The 13,778-nt window shown below is 35.6% G+C and overlaps 1 protein-coding gene across 3 annotated transcripts in view; it reads left to right on the plus strand.

Moving 5' to 3' along the window:
• Positions 1 to 13,778, plus strand: part of smtnb (smoothelin b) — a 72,385-nt gene that overhangs the window by 13,805 nt on the left and 44,802 nt on the right. For all 3 annotated transcript variants that reach the window (XM_079416364.1, XM_079416365.1, XM_079416366.1), the window contains exons 6-8: positions 6,305 to 6,374; positions 11,277 to 11,713; positions 12,410 to 12,464. In XM_079416364.1, coding sequence (XP_079272490.1) covers positions 6,305 to 6,374; positions 11,277 to 11,713; positions 12,410 to 12,464 — 562 coding nt within the window. The remainder of the gene's footprint in view (positions 1 to 6,304; positions 6,375 to 11,276; positions 11,714 to 12,409; positions 12,465 to 13,778) is intronic.

A 13,778-nucleotide genomic window follows, 5' to 3' on the forward strand; every position in this document is an offset into this window, starting at 1 on the left:
ACAGTGGCAATACAGTCCACATTTGTGCCATAAATGACAGATAAAATGTGTTGAAATAAATGGGGCTGAATGGAAGAATGGCCTTAGCATTTACATCTGCTTTGTATACAGTATTTTACTTTTGTCCCGTTTTCCTGTGTGTTTTCCCTCATGTGCACCAACAGAACTCTTGCCTTTGAATGTTTCCCTTCGGTGACGTGAGGTCTGTGCGTTTGTGCTTTCATGTTTTGTTTGCTTCGTTGTGTTCCATCTCAGTTTGACATCTTTTCCTGTGCACAAAGATTGGGAATCACGGGACTCTGGATTCAAGTTCAAGTTCAAGTTTATTTGTATAGCGCTTTTTATGATACAAATCGTTGCAAAGCAGCTCTACAGGAAATTAAGTTTCCACAATATATTTATATATTGCAGAACCTTAATATATTTAACTTATGGCAAAATTTGGTAATTCTGTATGTTGTCTGAGCATTGGCATCCTCTGAGGGGTTGGCATTATCTTTTCTCAGGTGTTCGGTCATCTCAGATCATTTAAGGGTTGGATCCATACTGAAGCTTCTGTCATTCCTAGTTACATCCTGTGGCAGAAACCGAGAAACAAATAGAGACATAATTAGCGTAGCTGCTGTTCCATCTAAGCAAAAATGATTTGTTCAACCCAAGCTAAAGAATAATAATAATGTACATTTGATCAGATATAACTGCAGTACAAGATTATAAGATGCATTATGTGAATGCTTAGCTAAAGAGATGTCTTTAATCTAGATTTAAACAGAGTAAGTGTGTCTGAACCCCGAACGTTATCAGGAAGGCTATTCCAGAGTTTGGGAGTCAAATGTGAAAAAGCTCTACCTCCTTTAGTGGAATTTGCTATCCTAGGTAATACCAAAAGTCCAGAGTTTTGCGGCCTTAGGGAGCGGGTTGGATTGTAGCGTGGTAGAAGACGAGTTAGGTACGCAGGAGCTAAACCATTTAGGGCCTTATAGGCAAGTAATAATATTTTGTAAATGATACGGAACTGAATAGGTAGCCAGTGCAGAGACTATAAAATTGGGGTAATATGATCATATTTTCTTGACCTGGTAAGAACTCTAGCCGCTGCATTTTTTCTAAGATGGAAGAATGCTGTTTTTGTAACATGGGAAATATGATTTTCAAAGGACAAGTTGCTGTCTAATATAACACCCAGATTTTTGACTTTAGAGGACGTAACAGTGCATCCGTCTAGTTGCAAATTGTAATCCAAGAGATTTTGTGTACTGTTTTTTGGTCCAATAAGTAATATCTCTGTCTTATCTGAATTTAATAGGAGGATATCATTGGTCATCCAATCTTTTAAATTTTTTACACAATCTATTAGCTTAGATAGTTTAGAAGTTTCATCTGGTCTTGTTGAGATATATAGTTGAGTATCATCAGCATAACAATGAAAACTAATCCCGTATTTTCTAATAATATTACCAAGGGGCAACATGTATATTGAAAGTAGCAGAGGACCTAGGACAGATCCTTGTGGTACTCCATGCTTTACTGGTGATAATTGAGATGACTCCCCATTTAAATGAACAAAGTGGTAGCGATCGGACAGGTAGGATCTAAACCATCTTAAAGCCTGCCCTTGAATACCAGTATAGTTTTGTAATCGATCTATGAGTATGTCATGGTCGATAGTGTCGAACGCAGCACTTCCAGTGTGGAGACTGTTTTTGACTGTTTTTGTAAAATCAGATTTGCTAGTTTATGAACTTTGCAAATATTATTAGCCTATTATTAAATGTAGACTATATATGAAGCTCTGACTATGAACTTTTTCTAATCTAAATAGATCAGTGCTATATTTCCTAAATAGATATTGTTATTTCAGAAGGTTTAGTTTGTTTTTAAGATGCATGAAGGCACATGGATTTCAAGTTTGAGACTGAGGGTCCTTCACTGGTTTATCTGTTGACCTGCATTATAGCGAAGCAAGGGACTTGAGTTGAGCAGGAAGGGTGGGAGGTGGGATGTGGGGAGGAAGAGAGTGGGAGTGGTCAGGAAGAAGGGGGAGTGGCCAATGTGATTGTGTGTATGGTAGCCAGAGCTCAGTGACTGAGTGCTGCTTACACACGTGTGGATTGAGAGCAGGGGCAGGCAGGAACTCCACAAGAAGGTAAATGACTTTCAGAGAGTTTTAACCTGTTGTTATAAATAACCTTAACACATGAATTCATATTAACAAAACTAACTTTTAAAAGGTTAAATCAGTTAGAAATAGCTCTTCAATGGCATTAGTTGGTGTAAGTGTCATCATTTCTTCATTGTTTTAAACAGGGATTAAAAGGCACTTTTTCACAGCTCAATTCTGAATGAATTTACCTTTGATTGTCATGATTTGTCAAATTTTCACATCCACATAATATAATCAGATGTGTATATACAGTACATACATTTTTATCTTTCTCTCTCTCTCTCTCTCTCTCTTTCTCTCTCTCTCTATCTATCTATCATCTATCTCTCTTACTTTATATACTCTTTTGTATTTTTAAGAATTTTTTCTGTTCATCAAGGCTGATGAAAAAAGATGTGATAAAAACATACAGAAATATTGTGAAATATTGCTGCAATTTATAATAATAATAATAATTTAAAATGGTTAAAATCATATTCTGTCTGAATTTATTTTTTTATTTTTTTATGCAAAGCTGTATTTTCATATATATTGTTTTGGAAACCATGAATAATTTTTTCTTTGAAAAGATAGTTTATAAGAACTATAATGTATTGGAAATAAAAATCTTTTGTAGCATTATAATTGTCTTTACTGTCAGTTTAATGCATCTTTGCTGAATAAATGGGTTAATTTAAAGGGTAAAAAAAAATCTTACTGACCCCAAACTTTTGAACCGTTTGATATATGTGTGTGCATGTAATAAAAAACTTAGAGAACAAAATCTCATACTACTAAAGTGTTCAAGACTTTAAAAATTCAAAATGAAAATTTCCCTTCAATTGTTTGAGAGACCGATGCCGGTAAAGCTCACAGCAGCTATTCAGTGAATAGGGTGTATGGTCTCTTGATCTTGCATTTTAATTTGTGTGTGTGTTTGTGTGTGTGTGTGTGTTGGAGCCAAAATGACAGGCCCCGCTACTGTATTTCACTCATGGTGAGTTAAGTATGTGCGGTTCACCAGACTTATCCAGATGCTCATGGAAAATGACACTGACTGCTTCCCACACACTAGATCTTATGAGCTTTATGCACTCGGCTACCTCAAAATTGCGCAGTTTAGAAGATGTACAGCTTTATGTGGCATTCATGTGGGTAGACGTGTTTTTCATACAAGTAGGAGAGAAACAGAGATGTTGTGAGAGTTCAGGAGAGTCCATTTGGCCCACACTTTACTGTGGTCACTATCTGAAACTCTTGCAGCAGGATCGCTGGATTCAACCTGTCAGAAAGGACTAAATCCACCACATAAACATGCATAGAGGTTTACGGTCACCGTTCACTCAGAAGTCAGAATCAGTCATAAAATTTACTCATGCAATTTGACTGACTTTCGTCTGTAGAGGAAAGCTGCTCTTTTTGTGTAATAATGTGAATGGGAACTGGAGCTTTTAAGCACCTAAAGAACAAAAAAGTAAATAAAGTTGTCCATGCAGCCCGTGCACTATAATCAAAGTGGTTTAAAGCCATGCATAGTTTTGTTTAAGGTATAGACCTAATTTAAGCATGAATGCGGCCGGTCTAGTTCACAGAATCTTTATTTTTGGGTGAAATGTCTCTATAACGGCAACCTTGGTCTGAACTTCAGAAAAAGCCATTTCTCATGTGTTTCTTTGGCAGCCGACTTATAATTATAGTGTAGAAATATGAACGTGACTTCTGCTGAGCAGTTTCTGCATCTGTTTGCTTTATATCTGTTTTTTACAGAGAGAAAAGCGCTGCTTTGCCGTTGTTTGCAAGTAAAATCTTGCAGGTTTGCTGTGGAGAAAATAGTCATGTTAGTCACCCATTTACATGTTAGGTTTAAATCGTTCTCTCAGACTGACTTCCACGATTTCAGCTGGTCTAAAACACAAACACGTGACCTAGTGTAATGCCGATTACATCCGTTTGTGTTTATTGTACCATATAACTCCTAATCCTTTTACAGCAGGTAGACAAACTCCATTAAGCCAAAAAGACTTAAAGTTCACGGCATTAAGCAAACACTTAACATCTTAGTCCATTCAGCCTTCTTTATGACTTTGCAGACTCAAAGGTTCAGAATGGTTCAACTTTTTGAGAGAATATTATTTTCTGTAATCCTGTGCTTGAATGAGCATCAGATGCTTAAAATTGAAGTTATCTGCAGTTGAAAGTAGGGGTGGGCGATATGGGAAAAATATCATATCACGATTTTTTATAGAAATATCACGATTCACGATTTTTATCACGATTCTTTGTTAGTTTTACTATTTTGGTTTTACAAGTTGTCTGAGCATTACAGCCAAACTAGAAAGACAAAGATGCATGGCAGATATTTAGGCCAAAGTGGGCGAAGATAAAAAATCTTTGTCATTATTTTATTTTTCTTATTAAAAAATAAGAACAAAGATACACATTACAAATACACATAATATACAAATAAAACAAACAGTGCTTTATTTCCAGGTACAATAGGTGTATTTAGCAGAGCATTCAATGAAATTGAATGAACAAATATAAAAATAAAACACTAGATCGACTGATTCCTAAAGCAACTGTATTAAAGTTTTTCAGTCAAGAATAGTGAGTGATTTTTCTCTTTGCATTTTGTTGTTTTGTTAACGTTAAATGAATAGTTCCCCCACAAATTAATATTCTGTCATCTGTCTGTCAATTCTGTCATAATGTTGTATTTTTATATCATCATTTACTCAAAAGTTGTTTTAAACCGGAATGAGTTTCTTTCTTGTGCTGAACATAAATGCTATTTTGAAGAAGGTGGAAAACCAAACAGTTGCTGGTCCTCAGTGACTTCCATAGGATTTTTCTTTCCTACTATCAAAGTCAATGTGGACCAGCAACTGTTTGGTTTTCCACTGAGTAAATAATGACAGAAATTAAATTTTAGGGTGAACTATCCCTTTAATGACAGTCGACAGCACGTTTAGTGTCCTGTCCCTTTAAGAGCTGCACGCATCTAATATACAGTACAGGCATGCATCCGTTTCTCTCTTAACTATTTACTTTCATTTTAGAGATAACCAACTCAGTCTGTATGTAAACCTTGTGTGTTTTGACAGTATTAGCGCAAAATATAACTTAGTTGAGTAATCAGGCGCTGTTAGACAGGCGTTTTAGTGCGCGTGCTTCAGGTGTATGTGCTCAGAACAAGCGCACGTCAGACCAGCGCGCTAATTAAACATTTAACCAGCAAGGCTTGTATGCAAATAATGTACTTTTGCGATCGCGAATAAGTGCAGTGTCCTGTCTGAGTAACTCTACTGCTGTATGTCGTGTTGTACAGTATATAGAGACGGCGGCGCCAGAACTGTATTTGACAATGTGCGCGGTAGCGCGATACTACGATATTTCTTAAAAAGCAGATCGTGGAGACATTTTTATCGTCCACGATCAAAAATCGTCATATCGCACACCCCTAGTTGAAAGCATGTTGTTTCTCTAAATAATTCATTTTTAAGAACTTCTTTCAGTGCAGAATTGCAATTTTGCAAATGGAAACAAATTGATGTGAAAATTGTTGTTGCGTATACTCTAATTTCTGTGATATTTCAAACACATGTATACGTAAGATTGCTCCTTTAAAAAAAGTAGAAGTTTATTAATATTTTGAGTTCTTTCACAAAATTGTGAGTTTATAAATCACAGTTCTGACTTAATTTTTTCTCAATTAAGAATTTATAGGAAAGGATGCTATAAAAGCATCAAATTCACAAAGACATTCTCATCCTGCAATTTTCATAGCGACTGATCATGAAAGTTAGTAAATATGTTGTCTGTTGACCAACCAATAAGTTGTTTTGGTTTTGAGAAAGTCCCAAATCAATCTATAAGTGATTCTAATGATTTCTTTTGAACGGAGTAGAACTTTGTGTTTTTGCCACATTTATCTTGCTCTCTAGTCAGTATGATTTTGTCATTGAATAGGGCTTCACAATGCAAACAAGACTGAATATCTTAAGTCATTCTGCTTTTTAAGTAAATGCATCTCTTGATTTAAGAATGTTTAGATATTTGTAATGGGAACCAAGACAAAAACACTAAGTAAGAAAGCCCCCTTTTTTGCAGTGCAGAGGCAATGCATTCACTGTAAGTTTATTTGTTTTTCTTTTTTTGCAGGACGGTCAAGAGAAAATCAAGGCAGAAGCACTCATCAGCCGATCAGAGAGAATTGAGAACCACACAGAAGGCAAGTAAAATCACACAAAACGATCTCTCAATCATCTGAATGTCCATCTGAGAAAATAAACGTTTAGAAACATTCCACATCAAGGTAGACAAGGCTGAGGGGGGCATTCCGCACCCATAGAGATGTAAAGCTCATGTATGCCTGTCCCACAGACTTTCATCCCTCACCAGGTCTGTTGAAGTAAAACTCCTTTCCTGTGACCCTGACATTTGTGGTGTTAGTGGTCCTTACTCAGCTGCTCAACCCAGTAATTTTGGCTAGGGTGAGAGCAGGGCCAAGCGAAGACGGCCTTAATGAATGCAGAAATGAGACATTTTGGGAAGCTACTGTTTGTTATTCAGACAGAGACAATGGAAGTTTGGGGCTGGGACAGGATGGGGAAGAGCATTTATACACAGTTGTTGTGGAGAATGAGGGAAGGACATGCTTTTTGTCATGCATGTATTTTGTAGGGCTGTGTATTGGCAAGAATCTGGCGATACGATACGTATCACGATACAGGGGTTGCGATACGATATATTGCGATACTGTAAACAAGGCGATATATTGGGATATTTCTTATTTTTGGAATAGGATACATATTTTTTTAGGAAAGCTGTCATTAAAAACACACCACCATATGCAAACCTTAGCAAAAAAATAAAAATAGTTTAACCAGAACACACTGCAGAACAGACTGGGATCTGCATTTGCAATAATCAGTCCCTATAACATTCAACATTAATGAACCACTTTTTGTGCAGTACGAGTAAAGGGGGAAATATTCAAGTGCTTGCATGATTCTTTAGTTAAATGTATGTGTAAAATGTATTTTATAAAAAGATAAAAATATATATTTATAGACTCTACTTTAAAGGTTCACAGTTTAAGTTTACAATTGTGACATACAATGTCATAACATTTGATCTGAACCATAGATCTGAACAAAAAATGACATCTCCTTAATATCAATGAAAAATAAAGTGCTTGCAGGATTCCTAAAGAAAACAAAACAAGTGTAAAACAATCAAATAAATACAGATGTTAAACATTCTCAGAACTTTTCAACTTGGATTTCACAAGTTTTTCAGTTTGTGTTTATGTTCCGCGTGGAATCGCCGAGACCGCGACGCGAGCAAAACGCCCCCGAAGTACGAGAGAAAGCTGCAGCTGCACGGCGACTCTACCGTCCGCCGCACCCCACGCAAAGACTCTTCAACACGGGATGCGGCAAGCGGCAGAACTCGCGCCTTGGTCCTGGGGAGGACATTACCACAAAAGCCCAAATGGCACCACATAATCCTCCATTACTGGCAGCGAACTATATTAACACTAACATTAGTGGAGTGCCCTGATGCTAGTATTTGCTGTCACTGTTTAAGTTCAGAGATGAAGACTAGAGGTCGGGGAAATTAACTCAAAATGAAACAACTGCCATGAATCTTGTATGAATCTTGTATGATTTCTTTTTTTTTTTTTTTTTAAGTATCGATATTCCGTTTTGGAGAATCGATACAGTATTGCCAAACAAAATATCGCGATACTCACGTGCATCGATATTTTCTTACACCCCTAGTATTTTGAAGTTTGGCTCAGAGACTGTTTTTTGAGCATTTTGAGATAAAGACCTATAGAAATTTGATAAAGGTAGAACTTAGACTGTTCTAAAGACTTTTTTGCTCCTTTATCCTAAAAGCATTTTTTTTTTTTTGTCTGCCATTTCCCGTACAAAATAGCACTGTTGTGGCATAGTAGTACAGCGATTGTGTCAGGTGGTAATACCGTGGTACTTCAAAAGCATCAGGCTGTCAGTGCTTTTAACATAGTGGGTTAAAATTGGATGGTCTACCTAATAATAAAATGGTAAAGGAATAGGTCACACGTATTTATTTTTGAGAACGCAAAAGGAGATGTTTATGAGATAAAAGATTAAAAGTATGAGATTAAATGTCTTGATTATGAAAAGTCACAATTCAGATAATAACTCATAATTAGGACAGTAAAATTATGACATACTAAGTCATAATTATGACAAAGTCAAAATTATGAGGTGACTTTTCTCAAGTCAATTGTGGCAGTATCTCATTTTGCCTTTTCTTATAATAAAGTAAATTATGACTTGGGATCTCATAATTTTGTCATAATTATCACTTTTTATCTCAATTTGGACATTTATCTCATAATTATGACTTAGTATCTCATAGTTTTGACTGTTATAATTGATTTTTTTTCTAAATTTTGAAGTTGACAATCATAAGTCAAAATTGTCAAAAATATACTATGTCATAAGAAAGTCAAATTATAACATGCTAAATAATTACAAGATTAAATCAAAATTCTGATGCAAAGTCATAATAATGACACAAGTTGAAATGAAGGTCACAATTGACTTAATATCTCATAATTTAGACTTCTTTATGCCATTAATTATTAGGTATTGTAAGATAATTATGATTTACCAAAGTGCTTTTTTTCTGTGACGAAAATGGGCTTCCATACAAATCCCATTTGTGTTTGAGTATATTCAAATTACTTGGGGAAAAAAAAAATAGATGAAAAACTTGAAATCAAGTTACATTGCAATACTCAATGTAAATATAGGGTCAAATGGACTAGTGCTTTTCTGTCATTTTAAACTATTCTTTCAACAAAAGTTACAATAAACCCATTTTCCATTCCAGCTAAAACAAATCTGTTTATCTAAAAAGATATGATTGAAAGACTGTTGTTGGGTTTGACATACACTATTTTATAGCCTAGCATTTGTCTGAGAGTGTGGAGAGCGTTTCTTTGTGCTCAAGGAGAAGAATGCGTCTGGGGTTTGGAGCTCTGAACTTCAACGCCTGCCACATCATTGTGGTAAACAAAGCAGACAAGATGGTAATCAAATTAAGCACTCGACTGGGCCAAAGCCTCAAGACCTCACAATAACATGTCTTAAGCATCATTTAAATTTACTTAATTGAGTGAAGAGAGTCATTTAAGGGAGTTTCTGATTGATGGATACCAATTATTTTATGCTATAGACATCTTAAATTAGTTGCAATTTATCACTTTTTCTCTTTGTATTTCTATTTTTTAAATATTAAATGTAAAACCCAACATTCTCAGCAGCATCTTGCTATAAAAAAAGATCTTATAATTATTGTAACTCTTTAATTTAAGGAAACATTCTTGAAAAGGCCCTTTAGGAGTATATCCTTACTCTGTATAAGCAATGAAAAGAATGCAGTGTACATTTAGACTAAGCAACCCAAACGCAAAGACTGTACTCTGCTCCTTCAGAGATCTGAGAATGGTGGAAACAGAACGATACTTCCTGACCAGATGTGAAAAGTATCAGGATGTCGGCAAGACTGCTTTTCTACAAATTATAGGGATCTGCTCAGAAATGCTGTTACTTTAAAAGAGCATTAGCTCGCTCTCATTACAGCTAGAGTCTGAGACCGACGCGTGAATGTTAATCTCTCAGGTATTATCAGTCAAATGGGCATTTTTTTGGTGTTGCAATCTTTGCTTTTGCCACACATTAAAAATATCTTGGATTCTCAGGTTTGAATTTGGACACTTTCAGTAACTGCTGCACAGTTTTAATTGTTTTAATAATAATTAAAAAAAGCTCAGGTACAAGAATCTTCAAATTTAAGCTTGTACATGCAAACGTGTAAAATTTAAAATATTTTGCTGATTGTCAGCTGAAGGTGGGACTCTGAACGTGAGACGCTAATGTCACTTCCTGTGCCCACCATGTATTCTGTGTCTGGATATCTCTGTGCTCCCAAACAGCATTTGCTCGGAGTGTGCAAACATTCAGGAAATGTGAAAGGAAATGTCCTATCTCCACCCAGCATGCACAGCTCATTACAATAACCATCTGACATTCCTTTGCCTTAGTTCTGTTTGTTTTGTCTGTGCCTGGCTGCATAAATTTGCTTTTATATGTGGTTAACCTAGCATTTCATCATACATGCTGGTGTAAATCTGGCAAGTCCCCCTGAAAGAACTTTAGCATGCAGTATTCATCAATTCTGTATGTATTATGAGTACTTTTAGCTAGGCCTTGCCCTACAGTGCAATGCAGTTCCTAATTGTATTTTTTAAATGCTAACAGGATCTGTAAACAAACACACACACACATATACACATTGTTTTCCAACAATCCAAGACTACTGTAGCATTACATGATTTTAGTGAAAAAAAAAAAAAAATTACGCACTGGGAAATTGCTAACGTTTTACTACTGTTCAAAAGTTTGCGGTTGGTTTAATTTTTAATGTTATTCTGCTCACTAAGGAGTCATTTATTTGATTAAAAACACAGTAAAAACAGGAATATTGTGAAATATTATTAACATTTAAAATAGCTATGTTTTGTTTGGAAATATTTAAAAATGTAATTTATTGCTGTGATCAAAACAGAATTTTCAGCATCATTACTCCAGGCTTCAGTGTCACATGATCCTTCAGAAATCATTCTAACGATTTGCTGCTTAAGAAACATTTCTGATTATTATCAATGTTAAAAACAGTTGTGCAGCTTCATATTTTGTAGAAAATGGGATCAGATTTGTTTTTTTATGGATTCTTTAATGAGTATAAACTTCAAAAGAACAGCATTTATTTGAAACGTCTTTAGTAACAATGTAAAAGTCTTTACTGTCACTTTTGATCAATTTAATGCATCACTGCTGAATAAATGTTTTTAAAAATCTTACAGATGCCAAACAAGGTTCACTTTCACTAGTCCAGGTTTTAAAATCAATAGCATGAATGGAAAGTGTGCTGAGGTTGAGACTTGGTTATAACTGAAGTGGACTGAAATGAGATTGAGTACAGTGTTTTGGTTATTTTAAATGAAAGTAATTCTAACTACAAAGGTCCTATTTTAATGTACTTAGTTATGTGTTTGTCTCTTCTCTTGTAGCCTCGAACCCTGACATGGTTTTAGTACTAGATCCTTTGGTCAGAGAGAAAGTCTCTTGCCCTCTGACCCAGCGGATCCAATGTGATAATGGCTCGCCCTCCTCAGAAGTCATTCCTTCATACCGAGAGCGTTCAGACACCGGAGAATCGAATGATAGCAGCTCCCATCAGAGAAAGAGGCTGAACTCCAGCGCCTCAGACGGTAGCCACGACTCCCTGTCCACTGCTGAACCTCCTCTGAGGGACCAGAGCTCACGGTCAGGACCAGCTGGAGAGGAAGTCAGGGTAGCTATGAATTCAGAGTCTCCGCAGATGGATCGAGACCTGAAGAAACTTGACAACGGTGTGGAGACGACTCACTTTCAGAGCACAGCAGGTTCACAAGCATGTACACTGAATGAGACCAGGACAAGAGCTGAAGACATCTCAGGACAGAAGGTATGTAGAAAAGAAAGGTGTCTCATGGGAACACTTGCTCTGTTTGTTCCACCAGGAGGTACTATTTGTCTCTGTTTGAGATTGTCCTGTTTTATCTCTGTGAATCCATCCACCACTTGCTCAGACGTTCATTAGTTCCATAACAATGTTCAGATGTGATTAAGAGAGAATCGTTGGTGGTGTTTGGCTAAAAATCACTATTACTATTGATCATATTTAGGGTTAGTGGGTTTTATCATTTATGTGGCTTGTTGAAGAGTGTGTGTAATGTTTTTGAAAGAAGTCTCTTCTGCTCACCAAGGCTGCATTTATTTGATCAAAAATACAGTATCAGGATTACTTAGCATAGTAGTATTTATCATTTTTAACAAATTGTGCTGCTTAATATTTTTGTGGAAACAGTGCTACTTTTTTCGTGATTCTTTGGTGAATGGAAAGTTAAAAGAAACATATTTCTAACATTATAAATGTCTTTACTCTTACTTTTAAACAATTTAATGCATCCTTGCTGAGTAAAAGTATTAATTTCTTTTAAAAATATCTTTTGGTATATAGTGTAACTCTTGATAAAACTCGATAAATCACCTCTTCATGAATGTAAATGATCATATGTTTACTGCTGTAAACAGACATTGCTGTTATTGTAAACTGTTTTATGCCATGCTATGAGAAGTTGATTTTGAGTTTTTTTCTTAGATCACATCAGATAGAGATGCTCTGTTGACTTCTCTTACTAATGGCAAGGATACAGGTGAGCAGTTTTGCATGTCCTCATAAAAATACACCACAAAAGAAAGTTAACTAATTGTGGATTTACCTGTGCCCTAGAATTAGTTACTAATTAGTTCATTATTTATAATTACACTTTCTCCTTTCGAATATGACTTGCATATATTGTATACCTGACAATATAGTTGGCCAGCAGCAAGTCAGTGTCCTTCTGCTTTTGTTTAAAGTATGGAGATGTCACCCTCTTGCAGTCAGCAGGCCGTATCCCAAGATCTTCACTCTTCCTTATGACCTAATAGGGCCATTACCACTTTCACAAGCTTAGAGGCCCAGTCCAGTGTAATGCTTAGTCTTTCCTGTCTCCTACCCCTTCTGCAAAAACCAAAACATCCTGCATGACCTGTAGGGATGAAAAATCCCAAATGAGATGGAATTAATAACCTTAGATTCACAATTGTTTATTCTAGACACAATGAAATTAGATGGAGAGCAAGTGAAGACTTTTGATTAAAGGGATAGTTCACCCCAAAACAATTTAATTCTGTCATCAATGTCAAACAAGTTGAGCATATTTGATATTATGTTTATATGTGAATAAAAGTCTAAATTAAATTTGATCATCGTATAAGCAATAACATGTTTTCAGAAGACTTGGATTAAATGGCTTGATTTTTATGGATTTCTTTTGAACTTTTTGAAGTGTCAAGTTTAGGTGTAATGAACTTTCAATGGAGGGACAGAAACCTCAGGTTTCATTAAAATAATGTCTTTATTTGTGTTTTGAATATGAATGGGTTTATGGGTTTGTAATAACATGAGGGTGAGTAAAGGATGACAAAATATTCATTTTTGGGTGAACTGTCCCTTTAAATCTTATGCTTCCCTGCTTTAACCAAAAAAAAAAAAAAAAAAGCTCCAGTGATCTCACATAGGTCTCCTCTAGAGGTTCAGAAGAAATATCAGAGGTTTGCCAAGATACCAAATGAATAATCAGAGATTTAATACTTGGTATTTCTCATAAAATTCTTCCAAGACTACATGATCTGAGCTGTGCTAGCCACATTTTATAGCTTATATAATGTTAGAAATGTTTGCAGTTTTTTTTATGTATGGTCGGTAACACTTCACTTTAGCAACTAATTCTCACTGTTAACTAGTTGCTTATTTGCGTGCATATTTCTAGCATATTGGCTGTATTATTAGTACTTATGAAACACATATTAATGCCTTATTCTGCAAATTTTAGATTCCTTAACCCTACCCTATACCTAAACTTACAGTAACAACTACAACTATTAATAAGAAGCAAATTAGGAGTTTGTGGCAAAAGTCGTAG

Source organism: Barbus barbus, assembly GCF_936440315.1.
Source record: "Barbus barbus genome assembly, chromosome: 5".
NCBI classification, from domain to species: domain Eukaryota; kingdom Metazoa; phylum Chordata; class Actinopteri; order Cypriniformes; family Cyprinidae; genus Barbus; species Barbus barbus.